Source organism: Plodia interpunctella, chromosome 20, assembly GCF_027563975.2.
Source record: "Plodia interpunctella isolate USDA-ARS_2022_Savannah chromosome 20, ilPloInte3.2, whole genome shotgun sequence".
NCBI lineage: Eukaryota > Metazoa > Arthropoda > Insecta > Lepidoptera > Pyralidae > Plodia > Plodia interpunctella.
Window position 1 is genome coordinate 3,334,454 of NC_071313.1, and position 27,468 is coordinate 3,361,921.

Genomic DNA, 27,468 nt, shown 5'->3' on the forward strand with positions numbered 1-27,468 from the left:
CGGAGTTATCAAACGCGATTGTATTCTAAGAAATTTCGTAAATAGGAGCGTTCTTCGGAGAAGGAAGTCTTTTCACAAAAAAAATAATTATTTCGTTTAATTTTCATTTTATAAGTAAACATGTTCGCGTAATAATCTAAAGCGATTAATTAAAGCTCCAAATAAAGTGGTTATTTTTACTTGTTGATTGCGATGAAGCAATTTCTAGTTATCAAAATAATTAAGGAGGTAACAGAAGAATAGCTTTCTTACGTAGCGTTTTCTAAATGCTTACTGCAGTTGCGTAATAACTCGTTAAGCTAGTTTACATCTGTGCTTCCCGTATCGCAACGGGGCAAAGGTTAGTGCATAAATAAAATCCGAATTAATGTCTTTACAACGACTAATTATCGATATACAATGAGTTTTCGAAAATGTTTCATAGTTCTTAACATTAATTGGGATAAGCTGGAAACGAAACTAATTTGAAAACAACTCTTAAAACATAAAATAACCCCTTGCCTTGAAAAATTTGATTATATTGAATGGTAATGATGTGAGCTCTTTTATAAAACAGATAATCAAGATGCGTTATGTGCCGAGCCTGTGATAAAGTAAGTAGTATAACATGAGGTTTCACTTCTGTGTTCTTTATATTTCACGTTATAATGGTTGGATAACTTCCCGAGCGTGGGCGTCTGGTAATAACAGGTCCGTTTTAAGTTAAACCCATGTTAAAATAAACATTATGAACTTATTAACAAAGTGAGTTTATTTGGTAAACTGTTGTACAAAACTCGAAATATTCTGCAACGCTTATATTATGCGACGATATTGAGTAACACAGTACGAAGACCAAAATATTTTCCATTGTTACTTTCCCCCTAATTATTTACGTAACCGATTTTTATTTAGTTTCGAGAGTGTTTTTATTCTTCCAAGACCAATCTGGTGCTGGGTAAAAAAAAATCATAGATTTAGAAAGGTCAAAAAATAAAAAAATGACAAAGGTTTCCCGCTAATTCACAGGATTTTCAGGCCGTGATACACTCATATGTGCATACACTATTACTGAAATAAAACGAAGCTCAGCCCAAGTCAGGGGCGGTAGGTCGTCAAACAAGTGGGCGATGGGCGGCGCAGCGCGGGTGCCGGCGGGGGGCACGATAAATTATAATTTCACTTAAACTTATTTAACGTCTCATATCGCTTGAAATTGTTCGTATGCATGATAAGTATAGAAGAATATATTGAGGAGCAAACATATTTTTTGTAAAATCCTTACATATTATAAAATCTGCCGCGTCTGTCTGTTCTCGATTAACTCAAAAACTACTGCACGGATTTCCATGCGGTTTTCACCAATAAATACTTTCATACCAATATTACAAAGAAAAAAATACTTGTACTTTTATTTCTTTGTTGATTCTAATGAATAAACTCAAAAACTACTGGGCCGATTTTAACAAATATTAAAACCAAGTACCATAGGTACTTTTTGTGGCTTTACCCGAGTGAAGCCGGGGCGGGTCGATAGTAGTGACATAAAGTAAAAAATGACACAGAGACTTCATGAACTATAGTGGATTAAATTAAGAGTTATTTAAATAGGTTAACATGCAGTTATTCTTTTCGAGTCGTTAAGGCTATTTATACTATAATGTGAGACCGATATATGGTCACTTTTATCGTTTTGTCGTTAGCCTCGTAGAGGTCCTCCGTGGTACATGAAGTGCGACAGTTTAACGAAAGTAGGTGAGTCGTTAATTTGATGAAAACTAACGTGACATATAAACATTATTAATATAAAATACGGGTCACTCACGTGCGATTATCGACGGAGAAGTCGACTATAGTTTCAGTCTAACAGTAGGCTCTTTTTCAAGAGGAATGCGACTCGGTTTGCGGACTCATTATTACTTGTTGTTTTAAAGTCATAATAGAATTATCCATCGATAAACATACGTGAGTCACCCGTATTTTTCTTTAATAAGGTGATGATAAATCATTCATCATTGATTGCCTGGACAGCATCACAGTCACAGAATTACAGTAGCTTACGATGCTTACCTTATTTTGGAATCCATTCGGAATCTTGAGTGGCGGCGGGCGGTGAGCGGGAGCCCCCGTCGATCCGGGGGCATCGCTCTGGTAAAAAGAAAAAAAAAAAGATTTTATATTATAATCATTGAGTACGTATACACAATTTTTAGACTGAAACATTGATTTGATATAGATTAGATTTTCTTTTTGTATTTATCTTGTTAGTAATTAAGTAAGTTACGTAGTAACAGATGAAGTCATATCTGTCTATATGAAGATAAATACGCTGTATAGAAAATATAATTTGATTTCCACAAGCTCTTGCTTTTTATAATGAATTTGAAGGCAATGGAATAGATAAAAAAATATTTTTTAATAAAAAAATCTATTCTACTATCCTTTGGTCTAATGCACAGATCTAATCTGGCTAGTGTCGTGGTAGATCTTGCTGAGCTGAAGGCATGTTGCATCAAAGATTTTAACGTTTATGTTTGAAATAAAAAATGAAAATCGGCCACGAAAATTTACATTACAAAAACGAAACAAACATTTGAGGTTTGAGGCTAGTGCTTATTATAAAAGTGAGGGTTGTCATCAACCTTAAACTAGGTCAAGGAGCCAGAATCCTCATTTTCGAGCATACAACCTAAACATTTGTTTATTAGTTTCTCGAAAACTAAGGCAAACAAACCCCAGTGGTACAGTCGACCGCATATCAAATTACCCTGCATGGATCTTTATGCCACGATAATAGGAGTGAATTAATAATGAATTTGGGTAGGTAGGTTGATGTGCTGTTGACTGTATTACCTTGAATTGAACTAGGCCAAATCCAAGCATTTCATTATTTCCATTACACATACTACTTCTACTATAATTATGTATGATAGTTTGACTTTATAGAGAAAAGTATTCGATTAAGTCACCTTACAAATATAAAGCTAGATTAATTTGATTCATCGGTTTTGGAGCTACACATATTACACATACTGAATTTTTAATGGATCAAATAACAAGAAAATATGAAAATCGGCTTCAGAAACTCTTATAGGGCAACTGGTGTCCATGGACAGCGGTGTTTGCTTACCATCAGGCAAATCACATAATCGTTAGATAGATAGAACATTTATACTGCATACACAGGCGACAAATTTGACAAAGTTTTACACAAAGGTAAAACATGAACATAAACATCAAATTGACTTTATTTACAAGAACTAACTCGCCTTGATAGCAGTCATTTACCTACTATGCTATAGGAACCTTTATCCATTGCTGATCTTGAATTGAAGTTTTGATATGCTGAATGGTTGTTTAAAGAAAGATAAAATACCATTCAGCATATTGATCATTCAATTCAAGATCAAGGAGGTTGTCTAAGCTAGCGACTGAAGCTGGCCGAGGCTTGTCATCGTCATGTAGGCTGCGGGCACATTGTTTGCTTGCGTCCTATGTGAGCGACAAACGTGGCTAAGAAACCGCGACGCGATTGCGTCAAACGTATGAATGTATTTAATATGGTGCACAGCGTCGTATCGCGTCGTGTATTGATGGTCGAAATAATCTTTCGCACGGAACATTCAAAGAATAGGAAGACATGAGCTGCGATGTTTGCTTATGCATAAGGCAATCCGCATGCCCGATTACCCATTATGCTATAAAAAGGCATTATTTTTCTAGTATTAAACATTATTTTTCGTAAATCTTAACGCCAGTTGTGTAGCGTTCAGTGACCTAGGACGCTTTGTTACGTTTGATATTGTAACGACGTACGGCGGTCTATCCACAACCCATGCGGACTGATTTATTATGCGATTTCTCCATTATACAGTCAAGAGCTAAGTGATTGCTCGCTTGGCTGCACGGCGCCGGCCGTATCAATAGGATGGGTAATATTGTTTCAACTTTTTCTAAACGTAATTCATTGGTGCGCGAAAGCGGTCTATGCTGCAACTACTTTTACTCGCGCTCACCCTTCTTGAAAAACTTGTTCCTAACTTAAATGTAACTTAATTTTTGAGATTTATTTACTCGGTAAGAGCTTAAGTAGCCTTTTCGGTTTAGAAGACCTCAAGTCGTTTGAGGCGATTAAGGGATATAAAGCTTTGACAGCAGATGGGCGATAGCAATCTCAAAGAATTTGAGGTTGACGTAAGGATGGCGATTGGTAAAATTAAACACAAATCTTCACATTTTAAAGGGTTTTTTTCGCTGACCTCGTGCTTTTGGTGTATCAGCCGATATTTCAATCAGGAACAGGCGAGAGTGAGAGAGAGGTTAAGTGGCCTATTGAGCGATATAGAAAATAATTTATTAATTGCATAAGATCGTTAAATCAATCAAAATTCTAAAACCTCGACTAGAGAGAATAAAAACATTTTAATCGATAAAAAAGAAGTTGAATAGTAAGTTTGCACGTGGAAGTAACCAGATCTTCCCACGACAGCAATGGTAATCACACGTTTGTTACTTATATAAATAACGATAATGAGTTATGGACTAACAACGCAATGCAGCGCTCACTTCGCTCTATACAGTCCATATTCATATTATAATAAAATAATGCTCTTTATTTATTTACATGAAACAAAAACAGATTACAACCAAAGTAAGGCTTAAGTATAAACATATGGTATGTGTGTATACATGACAATAAATAAATACAAAAGCCAAAAGAAACAAAGAAAAAACTTTAAAACAAAGTGAACAATGTTTGATTAGTATTTTAAATACTATCGGCAAAATACACTAATATCAATAAAATTCACTCTAAAGTTTTAAAAATCATCTCGCAATTGGCAAGAAAATTACTTGATTGTTTACAAATTTTGATCTCCGGATCGCGTATTATTGTTAGGTATTGTGAAAACCAACGGTTTATGCTCATTTTGAAACTGGAGGATTAAAATAGCTATTACCTTGCTGGAGAGGTAGGAGCGATGGTGTATCCTGCCATTGGTGGGCGCATGCGCAGGTTTCTTGAACTCGCTCTCTCTCCTCATACCTGCAACAAAGATATACACACACATAAATTTCGCGTGTTCAAAGTGGAGACACTTTATTGTCATTTCATTTAACAAACGTATATTGCGAGACGATACGCGGGGTTAAGGCAGAAAATTGGGGGTAAGCGGATCCGTCATGGTTCTGCCCTTTTTCTAACGGACAACGTGATAAGTCCCGTTACTTTACGTGATATCTATGTACCTTTCATTGTAGCAAAAAAGTTTACTCCGGGTCCTTTTCTGTATATTTGGTCCGATCAGAGTTGAATAAGCGCAGTTCACCGCATACCATCGTAGAATATTTGTTACTAGAAACTTGTTAATTCATTGTAAATATCCCGAGAGTAACAATGATTAATATAGAAGCTCATTAAATTAACTCGAACAGTATTTTAATTAATACTCTGTGATAAAATGTCAAGGAGCCAATATTAACTAGACGAACGATAATATAGAAAAAAAAAATATTGTTTATGTAACATGACGTGTGTTTGTGATGTTAATATCTAAGCTAACCTTATATTTCCTTAAATTTACTTTCAAAAAAAAAATCTATGAAAGTGTCATTAACATATAGGCGTCTAACAAGCTAACTTTTAAATTGAATACAACATTGAATCCTCCAATTTATAAAATAAACACCGTAGCTTTGATTGGTCAACCCCATCTCAGACGTGTAAAGCCCAATAACCTGAAATGAGTAAACGAATACAGTCCACAATTACCCGCGATAGCTCGCAGATTTTATGGATTAATAAAGGCGCGATCGCTTCGTACGCGGATGAAACTTGTAGAATCATTTCGCTTCGCCACCCGTATTCGCTGAGAGGGGTTAACACCACTTCGGACATCATTCACTGATAACATTTTACAATTTATCATTAATATGAAAATACAAATAAGCGCGTGTGTATTCTACCATCGTAAGGGGATTAATTTTTAGAAAATTTGTATAAAACAAAGAAGGACAATATATTACTCAATTCCGATAAAAAAAACAGATACCTACTTCTTATTCAGTATGACGGAAGTATTATTATGGCAACACAGCGATATTAGCTAGCAATTAACCATTCGTTGATGTCCCGCACTGCGATGAAAGCTATTAAAGTAATCGTTTGCCAACTCAGTAATAAAAATAAAATTTAAACAAAAATAGATTTTTACATTCAATTACTTTCCTTGCATACTAAAAACATGCACAACACGTCGGATTTCACGTCATATGGCAAAATAGTGATAGCAAGCTGTATTAGTTTTTATTTTTAACATTTTATTTACACGTGCAATAGGAGATGCTCGTTCCATCCTCGTTCCACGCACGAAACACTCATCCCCCCCCCACCTCCCCGGTCGTGAGGAGAATCTCGGCTAGGTGTTTAGCTGGTTTTATGGAGATTGCCATCAGGACAAAGGAGTCCAAGTTACGACTACTAGATGAAGTATTCCGTTCTGCGCGCCAATTCGAGCTGCGCCAATTGGAATTGATCAAAATTAAAACCGACATATATCAATATTTTAATAAAAATGTGTTTCGGGAGTACCTCGAGCTAAGTAGTTTAAAAAAGATGAGATCTATTTCTTTTGAAATGTTCACTAGTTGGTGCGCTGAACGGCATACCTTGCCTAGATTGCGCGCTTATCCGCACAGTCCCCGTACTTAAGAGGGGACATTATTTACTGCACTATCGGCTTTGATGTGTAGGACGCCGCATAAATATGGAACGTCTTTAACTTTTTCTTGAACGCTTTTTGTCATCAAATGATCCCCAATGTTATTATTCGGTACTATAAAAAGATTAATATTATTTCATGGGTCCTTCCTTCATGATTTATCGTAAAACTTTTCTATTTTATGTATTACTAAAATGTAGTAACAAAATTGTATAATATCACGTTTACAAATAAAGAATTGAACCGTCTGTTCCAGCTTTCTTCCTGAACGGACGTTGGAAAAGAACCAATACGATTGCATTTCCGTGTTTCGTTCGCTGGCGTCCTTTATTTTTCCGTCTAGAGTCGCCAGTCTCTGGTATTACGATAATGCTGTCCTACGATTCCCACGCACATTAGACTTCTCCAGGCTAGGCCTCAATCAAAAGCATTCAATTAGGAATAGCCATTCACGTAATATTACAGTCCACTACGTGATCTCATAACAGAATATTATTGGCAAATCCATTCTACAGATTGTATTCAGCAGTAAAGATTATAAATGTTTTGAAATTTTTTCTTAGCGTAACGACTCGGCTGAATTTATGAGGACCAATACGACGCCACTGATACAGCACTATATGCGGCGACATTTCAATCTTTTGAAACTATACTTTATGTCAAATTAAAATGTAAAATATGTTGTCTAATTACGTATTTCGAGACGAAATAATTCTTAAGGAAAAATTAGAAAAGTACAAAGCTGGTGATTAATGATGTTCGTGATATAAATTTATTTTTTAGATTGTGTTCGAAGAATCCATATCAAGGGTCAACCCATCCCTGATGTACACTTTTTCGGTGTCGAAATAACTGTTATGTCGAATCGATAGAGATCCATGGATGCATTCCATGCCTGGATGGATGCACCTAATACTGAACAGAATTTTATTTATCTCGTGTATTGTGTATGTGATTGTGAGTGTATAACTACATATATTTTATTTCTTCGGCTCATATAATTGGTCAATTTAACGTTTATTACATGGACTACGCAACCAAATGCAACGCATAACAAGATGCTGGGGTGACCATTTTAAATTATTATTTAACAGTATACCTATATATTATTATGAGCATCAATTTTAGCTCACATCAAATCACTCTGCTAACAGGTCCCCTTTTTTCGAGACACTTCCTTCGTTCATGTGCTAGTCTCATTCATTGTTTTCTCATTGACGTTACCCAAACATGACGATTTTTTTTCAACATTGTCTGATAAAAAGCTTCCTGCTAGTTAAATCTACCTGATGTGACTTTTAACGCAGACTTTCAGATACTTAATCAGCAAACGGTGAAACAGGTTATTGAAGGACTAGAATCAAAACAAGACAAATAAGGTACATTTATCCGTCAGTACACGTAGACGGCTTGGAGTCCGCCATTTCTAGTTACGATGGCCTCATCCTATCATAACATAACTGAATCTCATTTCACCAAGGAATGGCGTCCCGTGGCGGCTTAAAACTTAACGAGTGGCAATCTCGATTTGTTGGATTGAAAGCGGAGACGAATCGGAATCTGAGATAAATCGAAATTCAGCTTTTCCATGAACCCGATGATATTCTTTATCAAGATTCGGGAGCGTATTTAGCTAAACGTTAAATTGAGAATCTTTATGAATGCCTTTTTGGAGTCGTATTTGCATACAAATTAAATTAAGATTAATTGAAATGTAACAACGTTTATACTTTATCTACGTCTTACAAAAATCCTCAAAAGTAAATGTTGTTGATGCTCAAGCACCAAACGAGTGATCGTTCTTCCCATTCTAGGACTACCTATTTCACTCATAAATGCTCGATGCCATGCATGATACGTTCGTGTGTTTGTTAACACAAATGTTTCTGTACATTTGAAATTTAGTAAATTTCTGATAACTACCGCTATAAACTATTAAACACTAATTTCGCCCGTCCTCATTAGCAATAATAATGGAAAGTTAAAATTACATTAGGTAGCCAGCGCAGCGGCTGCTCGCCACAATTGCATGTGCATATAATTTAGAATCGTCTAGCCGGATCGTCTGCATACAAATGCATGTCTCGGCTTCTGCTGAAGAGTGCAATCAAAGAAATAAGGAGTGTTGGTTCGAGAGCAAACATTTTATTTACAGGAAATAAAAAAGTGGTACACGAAGTTTACGAACAAGAAATGAAAAGCATTATTATCAATCGTGATGTTATTTAAATATGATAGTGTAGGTTATATATCACTATACGCATATGCCGATTTAAATTATTACCTTATTGTAAATTATTTTTAATGTTATGTACGTATGCTTTGATCTCGAACCGTTTACAAAACAAAATGTCTGCACATCATGCATTAAGGGATTTAACATTTAGCGAGTGTTGAAATTTCTACTTTACTCGACTTTTTATATTATTTCTTCTCGGTGCTTATATGCTATGGCTTTTTACACTGAACTTATTTAATCTACAAGTTCTTTAATACAAATTGATTGAACTGCTAGTATTTAATTAAAGTTGTAAAGTGTATAAAGAGGCAGTATGTAGAAGAGAATCCTTTCAAAATCTTTCCGAACAGTAAACGGCACCTTTTTTGTCATTGTTATTCAGACAAGCGTGAAGTGAGCATTTTAAGACAGCATCGGTGTTGGAAACATTTCTGCTCATAGTTTACTAGTGGAAGATGAATAAAGATTATATAAAATAATGTGGCTAACCTTTCAACATGACATAGACTCGAAGTGTTTGAAGATTTTAATTACCAAAGGATAGATTAAAAACTTAACAATGCAACTGACAATAGCAAAAGATAATGAATATCGTCGTAGCACTGGAGAAAAAATAAAAAAGCGTACCTAGTCTCCGATTCTTTGGTACTGAGGATCCTAGCAAATGATCTGGGAAAGCGATTAGTTGAGAAATAACTACGTAATCATACAACAACATTGGAAAAATTGCAATTGGTACCGTGCAGAGATAAATAAGTACTAGTACATGGGCACAAACTGGGCATAATCCATCTCGAGTGGAGAGCCCTTCGTACGCAAATGAAATAATGTCATCAACTTCCTCATGGAAAGGCCTCGGCGGTTCGCATTGACCCGTATGCTCGACCTCGCCTCAGAAACTATGCTTTTGAGACACACAGTGATCAATACGGCTCTGTTAATGAAGTGAAAGTTTAATTAGTTTAGTTTAATTTTTAACTCATGTAAAACTTATATGAAACAAGCTATTTGAACTGAGAGTAAATAAGGTATTCATTCAGTATTTAAATAAAATGATGATAGTTATGTGATGATAAGATATTGTTGTTGCCCACTTAGTAGCAAATCATTTCAAAGTCTTCCCAAGGATAAAAAGACGAGATACGTTGTTAAAGATAAAGAAGAAAGAAGATCAATTACTTGCCATTACGTACTACGATCAAAATTCTTCTCTATTATTCTACATAAATTCAAGTGCAATCTTGAAAACCAACCTTAAATCTATCGAATGTCAACATATTATTCCATATTCACTGTTTCTGAATTTGAAGCAAAAAATATGAGGTAATACGGCATTGGTTCGATACATGTATATTTCATTAGTTATACATATACGTAACATGTACGTCTGTCTGTAGCTACATTTATGTCGTACAATTTAAATTGCCAATTACCGGCGCCGAGGCAGGTTGGCGACATTGACTTTTGTACTAGACCTTACACGACGAAACATGCGATAAATTATTAAAACTATCAATGTTATGTTCTACAGAGATAGTCTCACCATCAAAGTCCTTGGTGTTGTTATACTCATATCGTTTGGTATATCTCGTTTACATATTCGTAGTGATTACCGATGTCTCTTTTAGTTCAAAAGAAGAAGAAAGAAGAAAGAATTAAGAGAAATTTCCTAAGGGTGCTGGATTTTTCTCGAAAATTGACGTAAAGATCGACAGTGGCACAATACCAATTTATGCGATAAGTAAGTAAGAAACAGAGAAATAGAATGTAACTATCAGTAGAGTAGTCTCTGAGATCAGTATAACAATGTATCTAATATGGAAGATGATAATTTTTATTGAGCAAGTGCTGTGAGCAAGTGCAGTTTGATTTTGTAAACAGTAGGAAAAAACCGTTAATTATGGTTATCAGGATTAAAGTGAGAGTAAAAACATCAATAACGTAGTCCATGAAGTCTATCCAGGAAAAACAGGCAACATAGAAACTACGAATCAGCAATTAACACTCGCTTTGGCATGTCCTATGAATCCTGATTGCGAGTTGGGCAAGCATATCAAGTCATTGACTTTCACGCACCGCGGCGCTGCGCTGGAGTGGCTTGTCCACGTCACATCGCGATAATAATTGTAACTAATTAGCAAGAGTCGCACACGGTGCGTGTCGTCGGCCGCAGGTGTGAGCGTGTCATTGCCCACCAGCCATTGTTCAACGACACAGCCGTACAGATTGTGACAGCCCTGAGGATTTATCTTCGTACTTGTCAAAGATATTATGCGTAAATGTAATAGCTCTAGAACGATCTAGTAGTCAGTTTTTGCTGATTTCGAATTCAGGAACGTATTTGTTGTTACAAGTAGTATATTAACTATGATCCGTGATCGTTTTAGCTGTTCCTATTTGAAGCTATTCCTGAAATCTAAAGCCTTGATAGGATAATGAGCAAAACACCTTATTTGTAGTTTGTGAGAGAAGATTCCTGCTTTTGCAATGGCTATTTCCAAGTCTGTCTATTGCTTGTATTACGGATAAAAACGTATAGCAGTCCCACAATTTGTAGTGATCTTCTTAAAATATGGGTAATATTTGACAACCCTGGCAAAATAATTGTTTAAACCACATTGAGCAATGCAAATCAACATGGTTGGCACACGCGAATTCCGTATGTCAATGTCACCGTCGACCGCAAGGGCGCAGGATTCGTGTTGCCAATAATAATTGAAAACAATAGAGGACCAATGCCCTTCGCCAATGCCAATAGGTAGTCTGCACGTTTCATGCGTTTTGTATTTGATACTGCTGTACAAAAAGTTTTGGATATCGCAATAAGTTTGTCTACAAATAGCAAAATCAAGAGGAAATTAAATAAGATAAAGGAGACATATCAAAAACAACTTAATTTTTGATTACGAAGGTTGCTTCAAGATATTAAAAATACTACATCCATAACTCGAAGCGGTATTATGATAAGGCAATAATTCTAAGAACGAACAATTACAACAACATTATTTACAACAGTAGATTAGATTATGTGCCACGACCATCACCAGAGATATTTTCTTAGCTACTTCTGGCTTGGCTGAGGTCTGATTACAATATAAAGGTTTAAATTTCGAAGCTACATGCCTGACATCTACCTACTTTGGGAATGCTGTTGTTGCCTATCATCTAACAAGCCATTTAGTTTACTGTCGTCTTAGTCATCTGTCGTCCACGGGACGATATGGCGTGATCCTATTCCAGGGTGGAAACTACTCGCCGCACCAGAGATATATATTATTAACCAAACAATTTTGAAAACACCAATGGCGATGTTAAAATATTTTAAATTTTTAATACTAAAAACCACAAGTATTGAGCAATAAATAAAATATAATAAGCCATACATAAGCGGAATATAACAACGACATAAATTATTCAAGAAGCGTCTTTTATACAAGTACACTTCCCCATCTGCCGGATTTGCCGAGACGAAACTTTTGTACGAGAAACGTGCATATTATGATATGTTTTAACATGTATTAAAACAAATCAAAACATGCAAAATTACGAAAATCAACGTACAAGGAATGTTCAAGTTCTTCAGATGTTGTTTTTCGTAATTTATGATCAAACATGATAAAAAAACCACATCCAAGAATTACTTCTGTGTATCAATATAGTTTAAAAATACACAGGGTATCCCCTGTATCTTGACTTTAACTCTTATCAGACTTATTAGAATGACATTCAGTCCAGAATGGTGATATAACAAAATAGTAAAGAACTTAAGATACGACTCATAACTAAGTTCTCATTAACATTCGCATCACCAAACATTTCATCAGTTAAAACATTATTATGTACAGTAAAAATATTTATCTATTAAACAGTGCAGTGCGCTCATTAAATTTAATGATTGCGTTTCACTCTCTATAAAAAAATCTCGATATATCGAATCATAAGTCCGATAACGATTAACAATGCAACTTGCATTAGGAAACAGAAGTCTGGCTGTTTCTTGAATATTAATGACAATTTGAATTTTAACTTGTTTGATGAAAATGATCTCATGATGAAAATCAGAACTGATAATAATGTTTCCTCTGATTTCATGTAGTCTCATTTTTATTTTTGATCGTTTAACCATAACAGACAAAAAAATAATTGACAAATACCTTACATATATGTTTTAGTATCACTCGCCGGCTTTACTCGGGAAACTATATAATGGTGAAAACCGCATAAAAATCCGTGCAGTCGTTTCTGACTTTATCGCGAACAGACACGATATACAGACGCGGCAGAGGACTTTGTTTTATAATATGTAAGGATAAATAAGAAATACTTATTAATTTTAATCAACGTTAGTGATATCACCACAGCCATGTGTCGTCGGCTAACCTCGTAATACTAAACAAAATTTAATATTCAAAGTTTTACTGCGTCTCAGTGTAAGTAACCAACACTACAATTTACACCTTCATAACAACAGTGCATCTCTATCGCACCCACACAATCAGAGAGTGACCAGAGATGTTAATTAAACACGCTAAGACATAGCATTACCAGACACATGAATAGTGAAGATGAATGAGACAGGAAGCTTTGGACCGAGTCCCAATGTTTTAGTACCCAATTTGTTGGTTTACGACGGAGTAACAACCAGCATCTTTAGGAAGTGGGTTTAAGTAAATGTTGATTTATATGCAGCCTAGCTAGCAATGAGGTATTCATAATGTTTCACGAGACGCCTAGTAATAATGATGAAGAAATAACTTAAAACATGAATGAATAATAATAAAATAATTCTCACATTTCTCTCGTTTCAATTTAATTTATCAAACAAAAACAATTAAAATCGAAATAGCTTCGTTAGTTCGTTTCACAAATTGACCTATAAACCACCAATACACTCGTTGGAAAACAATACAACTTTTTGTGGATTAAACACGAAATTGCTTTAGTTAAATGGAAATTGGCTCACTTGTAACATGGTCACTAAAACGATCTACAGATTATGTCCGGTATATATAATATCCAATACATAAACTATTATGTCAAGTATAACTAATAGAAAATGAGAAAGTGTAACAAATAGGTGATAAAGAAATCTTGAATTCAAGTACAATATTGAAGGAATTTCCCGTTTAAATAAAATAAAAAATACCGAAATCATTTTATCTTTTTGCGAGCCATTATAAAATCATTCTGACGTACAGGTAACGCAGATAAAGTTACCCTGCATGACCTTCTATGTCGAAGTAACAGTGGCGAATTTGTAGTGAAATTTGATTACACCATTTTTTGACATAAAAGCTAAGAAACCACGAACTCATTAAAACATTAGACCGTCTCTAAAACATTGGCAGCATAGTTCGGGCAAGATGGCTGTAGAAACCGCAGATCACGCTTCGCCGTTTGGCACAATGAGCGACTTTATGAAACTCACGCCACCACCGAGGTCGGCCTGCGAACTGTGACCTGTCTTTGTTCCAATGGTCTGCTGTAGGTTATCTAATATCTAGGTCATCTAGTTTAGACTAACATTATAATTTATTTGGATTAAAAAAAAATTGTTTATTCGGCTTGCGATAATTTATTGTCGTCAAAATTTACTTAAAAAGTCGTCTTGCCGACTTCCAAGGCGCAGATTAAGAAAAAGCGGCGCAGTCAACTTCGCCGCAGCTTTTTCTTCAAACTTCAATTAACAAAGTTGTTTGATAAATCCAATCATGATGAAAAATAAATGTAATAAATAGCCATACAAACAACAAACCAAGGCCAATAAGGAATAAGTAATATTTTGTATTTTGTCAAAAGGCCGATAAACCTGTGGTGGCCATAATGGTTGCTTGACTATTTTTGTCTCCGAATGCCATCGGCCATATTCCCAAAAATAAATCTATGGAAAGGATCTTTGACATAGAATTAGTTTCATGCTTTGACCTCATCCGATACCTAAAGCTATGTAAAGGAAAGCAACATTTACATTTCTTCTTTAAAAATATTAACTTTTACTAACTCTCAAATGCAAAGAAATTGACCTAAATATTAGTACCTCAAATGTGATAATTAAATTTATCAGGTTTTGGGTTTATATTCACTAGCATCAACCTCCTTATCCAGACAAGCGCTCTGAATAATAGCTAAATAAATTCTGCAACATTTATACAGGACGGTACTAAAATCGGCGCGTTAACACGCACACAGCTTTGACAATAAATCTAAGGGGACACAGCTATACCGCCGGCTACTTGCGTTTGGTCTAAACTTCTACAGTGAGCGAATTTGTAATTTGAGAGATATATAGATAAATGTATTAGTATTTGTAGTATATTTTTTTTCCATGGACCGATTCGGTGAAAATAATTGTCGCCTTTAGCTCACCTCTAACTGATGCAATTGTCACTATACCTGTGCCTCCAATAATAAACATCTGTTTCAAGTACACCTTCTGTACCTGTTTATATGCCTCTATTATAATACAAGTGTCTCTCTTTATCACAACTAATTCCTAATTAGAAGTAGTTGACTCTACAGACACTGATAGGCAGATGATCTTAGGGTGGCATTACACATGCAACCCTAACATCATCTGGCATGTGTCATTGTACTCGTATACATATGCAAGTAGCTGGCATATCAATATGAACGTCACAGCACTGCACATGTCAGCCATCGATATGCCAGCTACTTGTCCTCTTTTTTAAGTGATTTCAAATTTTACTTGTAACATATCTCCGCTATTACAAGTGTAAGATTCCAAATATACATCAACGGAGTTATTTCTCGGCCGCTTTTCACCGTAACTCAAACCGCAGCTCAGCCCAGCCCCGCCTGCCCTGATCTACAGCGGTTATATATTTTTTCCTCGTTGTTCATTTTCCCGAGGACGTCGGAATCAATTCGCGGGGTCCCGGGAGTGTCGTGCCTCATATCCTGGACGATGGATAGCCTGCTTACAAATAGGTCACGTTCGTTGTGAATATAAATACTTTACTAAATGTTACGTGGTCAATCAAAGTAGTCACAATAAGATATCACAAATGTTACAGCAGTAGAATGGATAGGAGACAAAATTAACAATTTGATTTTTAAAAAGACAGATATACTTTTTGAGAGATCACTAAAAGCGTTGATATTCTATTATTAATTTTGCCACTAAGATCCTATATCAGTGCAAATACCACCAAACATATAACATTTTACATCCGATCGTAACAACATAAATGAATGTCAAGGGTGAGCCGTAATGTCCGCGTTTATGTGCTTGCGAATTATGACGGATGCATACAGCGCGAGCGACAGCCTAACAGGTACTGTCATCAACGAGAAAGTTAACACAACTAGCCATACGTTTCAACACGTAATCGAAACTTTAGACGAGGATGATTCGATTTTTAGAATCTGTTTTTCTCAGTTGACGGACACACATTTTTGCCCACATAGTTGTGGTATAATCTCATTTGATACTAATACATTTTACACATATCTCTGTCAATTTAAAAGTAGATTTGAAATTGTAAGATGCTCTGCTACCTATCCAGCCATTTGGTTTTTAGAGAAATGTATGACCGTCATATTTGTAGGCTAACTGTACCTTGCGAAACGTTTGCAATATGTATACGAAATAATGATGAGCGTTATCCTTGTTTATGACGGCCATAGGGAAATCTCCGACGCAAATACTTGGCGAGCAATCACTCGAGACTATTGTGAACTCAAAATAATAGTAAAAGTAAATAGGTACGAGAAAAACTGTTTTCTATCGCAATTTTTAATAAATTTGGTATAACTAGTTGTACGCAGACAGTAAATAAAGACAAAGCTGTCAGTTTTAATATAATAAACTCAGGCAAGCCCCTTTTACTTAGTAATAGGTCCAACATAACGAAAGCAAATACTAATCATTTGGATTTTTAAATATCTCATCTTTATAATCTTCGTCGTGTCATTTGACCTGTGAATTCATCTCGTCAAAGACAAGTCGAGCGCAATTTGAAGAAAAGGTTTTGATCGAAGTCCTAATAATTTAATATTAAGTTATTAAAGGGGAGAGGAAAATTCCCTGAAGATAAGAGCCCAATAAACCAGTGTTTTGACTAAACATTTTCTAATAAATAATATCAAAACTGACGCATACACGTCATTACACTTAGTTAACCATGAATCAATAAAATGATCTAAGTGGTTTTAGATCTGTCTTAGACTGATAACATCTAATAAATTAACGTTGTTTTGAACAATATTTATTAACTCTTGATAGAAATTTCGTAAAGTAAATGAAATTTCAAAGTGCCATGGCAGACATACCATTTTTGTTATTGACGATAGTTTCAACTAGTTTTAAAGTTTGTAAATCACGACAGAAGGTAATGTCTACTGTATTATAGATTATTATATGTAAAGTTGTTATAGAAATTCTATTGCGAACAGAATATTTTTGCATAGTTACTTTTTTGTCCACTGCTGAGCAGTGAGCATAGATATTTATTAGGCGGACAATGTTAAAAGTCCTAACAGTCAACCGGTTGGGTCAAATGGTGACGGTATCTCTCTGGTACTTATGTCTCTCTTGTGGTACTCTCATGCAAGCACGACCTGCTCTGCTTCTGCTGCACAAACCAGCGCGACTGGTAGCTCGTCTACAATGGCCGTGATGAGGCTGTTCACGAAATCTGTGTTGACGCACCATTGACAAGTTAGCGGCAATCGGGGTAGAACTGTAGAGGGACGCCGAAATGGATTGGGGACGAGTCGGAACGGGTCCAAAGTTTAATTAATTATACAGCCTTTCACAAATTTGAATTTCGTTTATAAATAATTGATTTCATTGTTAATGGCAATGTTTTTGGAAGTTTCAGAGTGTAATTCAAATCACTTATTTATGATATTTCAGTATCTGCCGCATGCATGATAGTTGACTAAACATATAAGCTTATGCTATTCGGTCTCTATGACGTAAGTACTAAAATGTGTAACAAAACTCATCGCCTACTATTTGATTGGCACTTACAGTGGGTTCCCAAGTTCGCACAATTCAAGGAGTCACAGAAAGTAGTGCACGGTGAGCACAGAGCGATGAATAAAAAATGAACTGGTTATGAATGCTTTCACCCACAACGGGTTAAAGGGGTAAATACCTAGCTCGAAATGGGATCCCGAAGTGAACGGTATCTTGTGTGTTTTGTACGGTTCACTATTTTACAAACATATAGTTTCATCAACTGTGAGTGAACGATACTATACTTATACGTGTCTTCTTTATTTCTATAGATTCATCAAGCCCGTACACAAACTTACCTCCTGTTAGTATTCACCTATGAAGACCCCATGTTTACCAACCAATAGCAATTCAATTCTCGTGAAGCTTGTTACCGTGACAGTAATACCGAGTATCGCGTGCCGCTTGACGACAAACAAGCCAACAACTGATAATGAAAAGAAACAAAATTAAAAACACAGAATTGTGTTTAAAATACGTTCGTTTTTGTTGAATTTTGTCCTCGTTACAGATTTCCCTTTCGATTATTAGATATATTGTTTACAATTATGCTTTCATCAACAGTGATGACGTTGCCTGTGTAATAAATTCTATTGGTAGATAAATCTTGTAGACTTTCTGTAGTCTATTCAATTTGTAAACAACTGTTATGTTATGTTTTTAACACGCCTTGTGTTATTGTGTTACACAAGGTACCTATACTCCATTGTAGGTACATAATTAACCACTTTTGCTTGGTGAATCGAAGCAAAACATTATTTTTTCTGCCACGTTTACTTCCTTGTTTCTGCTGTTGAATCATATTGTATCAATATGTTCGTTTGAAATAAACATTTATCATTTTGTTTGTAACTTTTATCGTCACATTCAAATATATCACGATCATTTTAAATCTTTTCTGCTTCAGAACTCTCTTGTATGCCATCCTTTCTGGCCAGTTTCACGTTCAAATTATTGTTTTTTTATTACTTTGGAATTGATGTATTAATAAATGATTTTGTTGAATCTGATATTTCTAAAGCAATTCAAATAGCTCATATCATGGGACATAACAAAACTCCAAGAATGGCGGAGTGGAATCTTATGTTCAGAATCAAACATAATAAATTACTAGCAAATTATAACGTGATACCAGACTGATCACGCAACGACGTAACACCACCTTATTAATGCAAATTCCACTACTAATTGTGCTGTACAATACATATGTGTTAATCATATGGACGTATTAATAATAAATTTGGATGAAACCAGTTATAAAATAAAAGACATTAAATTATAGATAAAATTCACGAGAATTGAATTGGCACTTGTAATTTATTTGTATTGATGACTTTGTTGCTCTCTCAAGCAGAATCTACGCAACAGATGTCATTTCACAAGACTTGTCATAAATTGATGCCAATTCCCAAGCAAAGCCGTGCGTTGCAACTAGTAGTTTACAATTTTGGGTTTGAAAACTCCGTCTCATTCATCAGGCGGTTGTTTACTCCGCTTTACTACGGCCTGAACTGGGTCAATGAAGAATGCTTCATTACGGTCACAGCCGATCGAGTTATACCTACCTACGAGTACATTGATAGCTGGCCCCGATAGTCTCAACGACGCATTGTTGTCTTGCTCCATGTTAAACATTACAATTTGTTGCTTAACGCATTTTTTTATAATTATAGCAGAATTTAGCGTAATTTTAGCAGAGGTATTTGAAGGAATATTTTAATATTATGATAATTACTTGACACTTGTAACTTCAAAATTGTAATCATCATTATTTTAAATGTGCCATTAAAAATTTTGGCATTGCATTTTAAGCGTTATCTGACTGGTATTCGAGCTTCCAAATGCCTTTCTCCATTCTATTCATTCGGAACGGTGGTCCTGTGTCAAAACTTTTTATTTTTCTTTCTCAAACTCCAAACCCTAAGACACAATATTAGCAATGGTGAAGAAAATTAACACCATTCTCAGATATCTTGATTCCTTTTGTGGATATATATAGATGATTTGTTACATACAGTACATCGCATAGAGACTGTGCATGTAGTCTCATTTCATGTCAGCATATCGTTCGCACCAACTTTTAGCTCGTAAGAATACCAGTAATAAAAACATCGTCGCTCCTTTGAATCTATTCCAGGAAAGGTTATTTCGACGTCGTCCATGCCAGAGACCCAGAGAGTGCAAATCTTTTTACTTGTTCAGATGTTGACGATATTTCGCAAAGTTTAATGTGCTATCCTTGGGGAAATTACATACGGATCTAGTGGTGGAGGGCATGTGAGTAAACATGGTACCTTTGACGCGGAGGCGAAAGGGTAAACACGACGAATAATGAGCAGTATGCGGAATAAATGCAAAAGATCAGAAGGTGAAGGACGCTAATATCTGCAATCGTGGAAGTACATCACGAACTCTCGGATTCAATACGGGAATTGAATTTTGAATACGTTTTAATAGCGCTTGTAAATGAAACTAACAAATTTTTAGTACAACTCCATTATCCTCCTTATTATTTCCCATCATTATTTTTAACTCTTTTTCAACATATCATATATATATGAAACACGGTTTATTTTTAACGTAATATCAGAAATATCAATAAAATTAAAATCTTCAGCTCTAACTATATGTTAAACAATTTTATTTAAGGCTTCTATTTGTGAAAATCTGGCAAACTACAAATTGTCATTTTCTTCTTGTACCATTGTGATATGTGTCAAACCCGGCGACGTGTCTTGCCGCGAACGAGCTACGGTTTCGGAATCCCTAAACGGGTCATCAAAGGATAAAGGAAGGTTACGTTCAACCTCCGTAATTAACGATTCGCTCCCGATTCCTCGTAAAACCCCGCTCAAAACATGATGGTGTACAGAAAGAAGACTTTTGCTGTCTGATTAATGATGCAAATCATCAAAAACAAAGAGGCACTCATTGGTCTTCGAAAAATAGATTACATTCTCACATGAGACAAATTTTATTAGTCTCAGAATACCCTTGTGCTTCATGTCTGATTGCACCGCGATCGTGGACGGAGATGAATAATTCAGATCATGAACTTAAAATACCATAGTACATGACTTGGAACTAAGTATTGCACTGAGCTAAGTATACAGTTTATTAATTAAAGAAAAAATATATTATAATTTGGAACAGTATATATAGAACAGAACCATATAATGGTTGTTACATATAAAATATTGGATTGTAATCTATTTTATGTGTTTATGCCAACTTATATTACAAAAGCAAAAGTAAATATGTTTGTTACCTCTTTAGGCTTAGTCTACTCAACCAATTTTCATGAAATTAGCTTATATATGGCTTGGTCCGGAGAAGGACATAGGGCACTTATTCCGAAAAATAAAAGCGGGCGGAGCCGCGGCCGAATGGTAATAATAAATAAGCTAATAAAGCTAGCAATATAGAATATCTTTGTTGTAGCTTTTTTCTGCGAATGTGCTGATTTCGATAGTTACCTTGAACTGATCTCCTAACGAAATGATTATTCTCCAGCTCATCCAAAGTAACTTTTGAACAATCGATATTTTGTACCAAGAACGCAATTATTTCCTCTCGACAGAATATCATTACGCTTTTTATATGGATAACGTTTTTACGGCCCATTCTCTAGGTCGACGGGTAAGGTTGGATTTAAGGACTCGGTGCGTTAAACACGGGTAATTTATAGCTACTGTCCAAATCTAACGGAGTTTTAATATGTAAATGTATGGTTCCGGCGGGAATTTCGAGAAATACTTTCTTGCTTAGTTTTTCCTACCCATACACTAAACCTTCATGTACAAGACTAACTTCATTGGTAAGTAAAGTTTTATTTTGGTGATTTCAGCGTATTTCCGTGTTAACTAACCAACAAGTCAATGAAAGATTAACTTCAATAAATGTTAATAATTGACTAACTCAATTGCAGAATCGGAAAATTGCTTCACGAAGTGCCAATAGCACCATTGTCAATTGATTCCAAGTAATTGCACTTTATCAACGCTCCAACATTTTTCATATTCTGATAATGGTATCTTTTGCAGAACAATTTGTTATCTTTATGCAATGAGGTACCTATTGTATCGCACAACAATGTGTTGTATAGTGGCAGTAGTGGACTGCGGCGGCTCACTGAATCATTTATATCACGTCTGTGGCGTGCTCGAGCCGCGTGTCGTGTAGTCGTCGATCAACACGGAAATACGCTTCCCATTGTAGACTACTGTCGTTTATTCGATCAAGCTTACGCTTTACATTATTGCCACAATCAATATTAAAAGAAAAACGGTTTATAGCACTTTCTCAATTTTCAATACAACATGTGACATGTATATAACAAATCATTACATCACACATTGTGTCATTGAATTATAATCTTCCGTCCAATAATCAATTAATTGAGTATTGCAAATGAGTTTAATGAGAATCAAATGAGTCTTGAAAACTGATAGAGTAATAATGAGATTTTCTATTTAATGTATAACAAGTCTTATATTTATTTGGGTTATAATGATTCATTCTCTGAATTCTCGATCCATTTATAAGAGCTCGCAAAATAAATATAGTTATACAACTACACGAAATAAAATAGACTTTCCTGCTCGAATTAAGGTCAAGACTTTAGAATTAATACATTTGTCATTGACGAACCGTTTCACACGGGACTGATGGAATTGAAGAATGTTTGATATTTCCTAAATTGTGTACATATTTGTTGAAAGTCAATTTGAACAAATCTCAGACCAAAAGTTATATATAAAGGGTTTAACAAACAATGTATGCACTAAGCAAGTAAGTTTGCATTGCATTGACAACATCATAACTTCAATCACTTCGATAGCTTATCAAATAAGCAATAACCGAAGAATTCGAAGCTCAATAGCCTTGGAAGTTTCGCAACCAACTCGCCCCAATCAAATTCCAGTTGATATTTCGCAATAGCGGCGTAGTGTAAACCTATTGTGCATGCATGAACATTTTATATGAGAACAAATCAGCCTTGTTGCTACAAAAACCCACGCACGCAACAAATATCAATTATTTAGGGAAGATGTGCCCATAAAATTGCACACCTATAAGGCGGGTTTCGCATAATACTTTGTGGAAGCAAAATATTTCATCAATCAGTACCCCTGTTGATACCCTTCCTGATAACATGAATTTATATATGGTAAATACAAATCGAAACGAAACGACACATACTTTCGGAGATGAAATGCAATGCAACAAACAATATTGTGAACAAAATTAAATAAACAGAAGATAAAATAGATGAAGATAAAGTTGAAAACCAAATATTCAAAATTGGTTGCAATTTTGAATGTCAAGGAAACAGATCCGTAGCAGGTGAGGAAAGGGGAAACCAATCTCAGAGAGTATCAAATAAGGCAACCCCTTTTGTTATGGTAATATTAAAGTAAATTATGTCGTATAATCTTGGAAAATACCGCACTGGGCTCCTTATATCGATATTTCTCGAAATCTGAGACGGAATCGATCGATACAAAGGACTAGGGAAAGTAATTCTTGGATTAGTTTCAATATCTGAATTGATAAGAGTTTTTAATCTATGTAGTACCAATTAGTAATTATTTGGAATCTTTTACAGATATTTTATCATAAATACTTAAATAATGAAAGCAGGTTTTATTTATATTGGAATGCATAGATAACAAAAATTTTTATCATAAAAGTCCAACAACAGTACTAAAGTTTATTATTTACTTATAGAAGAAGATAATATGAAAATATAATACAAATACAAATAAAGTCGACGATATAAACAATTCAAAACCCCGGGTACGTCTATAATTCACCGTAAATCCACCATCTATAACCGAATTCAATAAAAACAAAGTGCCTACCTCTCCACCCACACTCAAATCTGCGGTGAATTAAATCGAATTTCCGCCTGAAAGAATTCCGTGTCTTATATTACATATAATATTTGCGGATTTTCCGGGATGCTATGATCAATCAGATTGTCCAAGAGACGACCAAATAAGTTCCACTTTGAATATAGTTTATTCAAAGGCCAGTTGCTTCAAATTATTAGGTTTTCAAAATCTTTACGCACTACTGGTTTGGGTCGTCCGTCTTGCATATCTCAGTGTGAAAGTTCACATGGTTTTCTTTTTATGTTTATGCTCATAATAATGTTTTCCATATTATTTTTTCATAATCACAGTATCTACAAGCCTTGAACAATATAGTGATTTATTGACCCGTGCTAATCTCCAATACAAACTTACCTTTGGAATGCAAGATCTTGCATGGTCTATGTACATACCTACAACAATTATAACATGTATTCACGATAAAAATTAAGAATAAGTAGATACATGGCTACTGTACTTACATGGCGCTGGGCTTTGCGGCTCGGCGTATATCCCTATCGACTTGCTGGGATCGTCAATGAGGGACTGAGCGAGATGGTAGTCGCCGAGCTTATGCTGGATCTGCTGGCTCACGTGGTCCCTGTTGCCAGTCACCTGTTAAATACAATACATATTAGTGGAGCGAATAAGCTAAATAGTTAATCTGTCATTGGCGAAAATTAGAGGGAAAGGCTGATCCTATTCAAATGGATTTAATCATCACAGCTATTAGTCCCCTTATGGACTCTTTAAAAGATATTCATAAAAAGAAAACAAGGAAATTTTACTAATGCAAGAAAAAGTGTGATCATAAATAATATTACTTGGTTTTATTATTCTGAATTTGTCTAAAAAAATGCAGTAGCAAGAAACAATATGGGTGGTCTAAGAATGTCTCGTAGACATGTTCATGTCCAGTGCATACATTGGACTAATAGTCTTGATGGACTTTATTACGTGTAATCAAATGAAGAACCTTGTGCTGATTTTTTAGTATCATTATGTTGGTAACATAGTTCTTAATCAAATTTATTAATGGCAATCGAAATATCGTGACTCCTACAACTATTTAATGTACAAACTTTACATTAATTACTAGACATGAAATCTATAGATTTGAAATTGAAACCGAATAGAAATCTGGTATTAGGAGGCTATAAGATGGTAAAGTATGATATAAAAGAAAGTATCTTTGAAATACTGCTTAAATATCATAAATCAAGGCAAAACTTTTTCCATTACATTTTTAGTCGCACTGCAAAATCGCAAATGATTTGATTTCGATAAAATGATTCAACATGAAGATAAGTCTTCAGTCGTGAAAATTTCTTCACAAATGCTAAGGTGATTTTGATTTAAGATTATATTTTTAGATTTATGATCTAAGCTGCATTATTCGACTTTTGATATGATGATTAAGATATCATAAAGAACCCTGAAAACGACCGAAATACTCACATTGCACTGAAACTATAAAGAGTAATTACACACAGAAAGCCGATTCCAAAGGAGGAATTGGAAAAAAAGATTACGTCCTCTCTGAATGGAAGTCTCGTTAGTCAGTGCTTAATACGAGCTGCAAATATATCTCTGCTGATGTTACAACAAGGCTCAGCTTTATCTGGATGTAGTTAAGCTTTAGAAGCTTAGCCTTTTTGCGATAACACTATCACTAACAATGTAAACTGCAACATTATTAATTTTATTATAGCGTAGCACCTGTCAAGAGCAAAATATTTTGAATATTGAAATGGAAGAGTGGCCACAGAGCTTTGTAACATGTAGAAAACAAAATGTCAAAGGGCTCATTTAGACAAACTAAATGTTCCAAAAAAGTTATATCAAAAGTGCAATTGCGCACTGCGAAATGAATACTTATTAACTTTCGAAGATTGCAAAACTATAACTCACATACTTCGCTAACACTTGAGACAGTTAAATTGTATAGTTTTGAAAGTTCATAAATAAACATTTAATTTTGGGTGTTATTAAGTTTGTTGACGAAACAGTAACGTCTGGCGCGTGGCCAACATGAGGCGGGTGCTAGTGACCTAATAGATTGCCTCTTACCACTAAATGCGATAAAGGTAAACACGAACATTGATAATGAACTAAGTTGATAGTCTATTGAAACAGTATCACTCACGTGCTTGTTATCTTTATTTTCATTTAAGATTTTGGCATAATCATTCACGTATTCAATGTGTGCCAAACGTTCATAAGCTTTCGAATATTTATGACCGATTGAGTAACAAATGACTTCGCAAACTTTCACATGTATAAATTTCGTAGTATGTTTATTAACGTAAGAAACATGGAATGGAATTCTTGTAACTAATGTTGTAGGATTTTTCCTTCATCAAAAGGTCAAAATTGAAAAACAAATACCTAGTATTATTATATCATTTTACACCATGTCTTAAATTTACGCGGAACTCTAAAAACATTACAATATAGCAATGTTCTCAATCGAAATGTTGGAGTGAACATTGTACTTGTGTAACAAGACATACATAAAGCTAAGTCCACACGAACGAGGTCTTGATACGAGCTCCATATGCGGTGAGCAACGTCCTAAATACACCGGCCAATGTCGCACGGTGATTCATACAAAGAAGATCGCTCATATGTTTCTCATTACACATATATAAATGTGTAAAATTGCTCTTTATACATTTGTAGTTGTATATTATGATTGGCTCTGGCATCAATGTTGTCCGAATTAAGATATTTGGAAACTGCAAAGATTACGGAACAAAACAATAAATGTGTCCCATTTATTGCTTTATTTCGTACCCTGTGTTCATACCTATTATAAAAACAAAACAAATAACATTTTAAAGGGATAATTAAGAAAATACAACAAACAGATAACCAAAAGCTTCATTGTTGTAATAATAGGCAAAATAGAACGAGCAATAAACACAAGATGCCATGAAGACGCATAGATTCCACCGACACTGACATTTATCACTGCCTGTAACTTGTGGAAATAACCTATTTCCCGCACCACCTTACCCCAGTTGGCACGTCCCTTTTATGGCCTAAAAGGTGTGTTTCATATACACCCATTTGGTATTCAGCTCACTAGCACTTCTCCAAGGTCTATCCAGATGAAGAAGGATTATAATCGATATGGATCCAAGGCTAACTGGGTTTATGAATGCTGACTTGATGAATGTTAATAAAAACTGAACTACGTGAAAGAAGAGTTTTCATGCATGGTCACAAAGGGAACAATGGATGGTAACCACTAATGTTGATAGAGATTTATGCCTCTCCGAAAGTATAATTTGATTTGGGAAGGCCTCATCCAATACTCACAACCATTAAAACTATAACACTTAGACTAGTTTAGTTTCTCAGCTGAGAAAGATCTATCTTGATGATATATTTCATTACTCAGACGTCATCATTTCTTTTTAATTGACATATTTTCGTTTGGACAAATTATCGTTTATACGGGTAAATAACATTCGCACTCGGTCACTTTACACAATAGTTGTATTAGACAGAGCGCAAAAGAACGAGTAGAGCAACCTTTAGATTAAAAGTTAATCCGCCGTGTTTTTCCAATCTCTCGGGACGTCCGAAAAGCGACTCCAATTTATCGTCTGAAAGCAAGATGTAGACAATAAAACTATTGTCTACATCTAGAAATAAAGCAAC

At 35.1% G+C, this 27,468-nt stretch overlaps 1 protein-coding gene across 3 annotated transcripts in view; it reads right to left on the reverse strand.

Annotated features, from left to right (window-relative positions):
• lilli (lilliputian) overlaps window positions 1–27,468 on the reverse strand; it is a 163,660-nt gene that overhangs the window by 41,637 nt on the left and 94,555 nt on the right. For all 3 annotated transcript variants that reach the window (XM_053760096.2, XM_053760097.2, XM_053760095.2), the window contains exons 4-6: window positions 24,282–24,414; window positions 4,941–5,026; window positions 2,050–2,127 (exon numbers count right to left, since the gene is read on the reverse strand). In XM_053760096.2, the coding sequence (XP_053616071.1) occupies window positions 2,050–2,127; window positions 4,941–5,026; window positions 24,282–24,414 (297 nt within the window). The remainder of the gene's footprint in view (window positions 1–2,049; window positions 2,128–4,940; window positions 5,027–24,281; window positions 24,415–27,468) is intronic.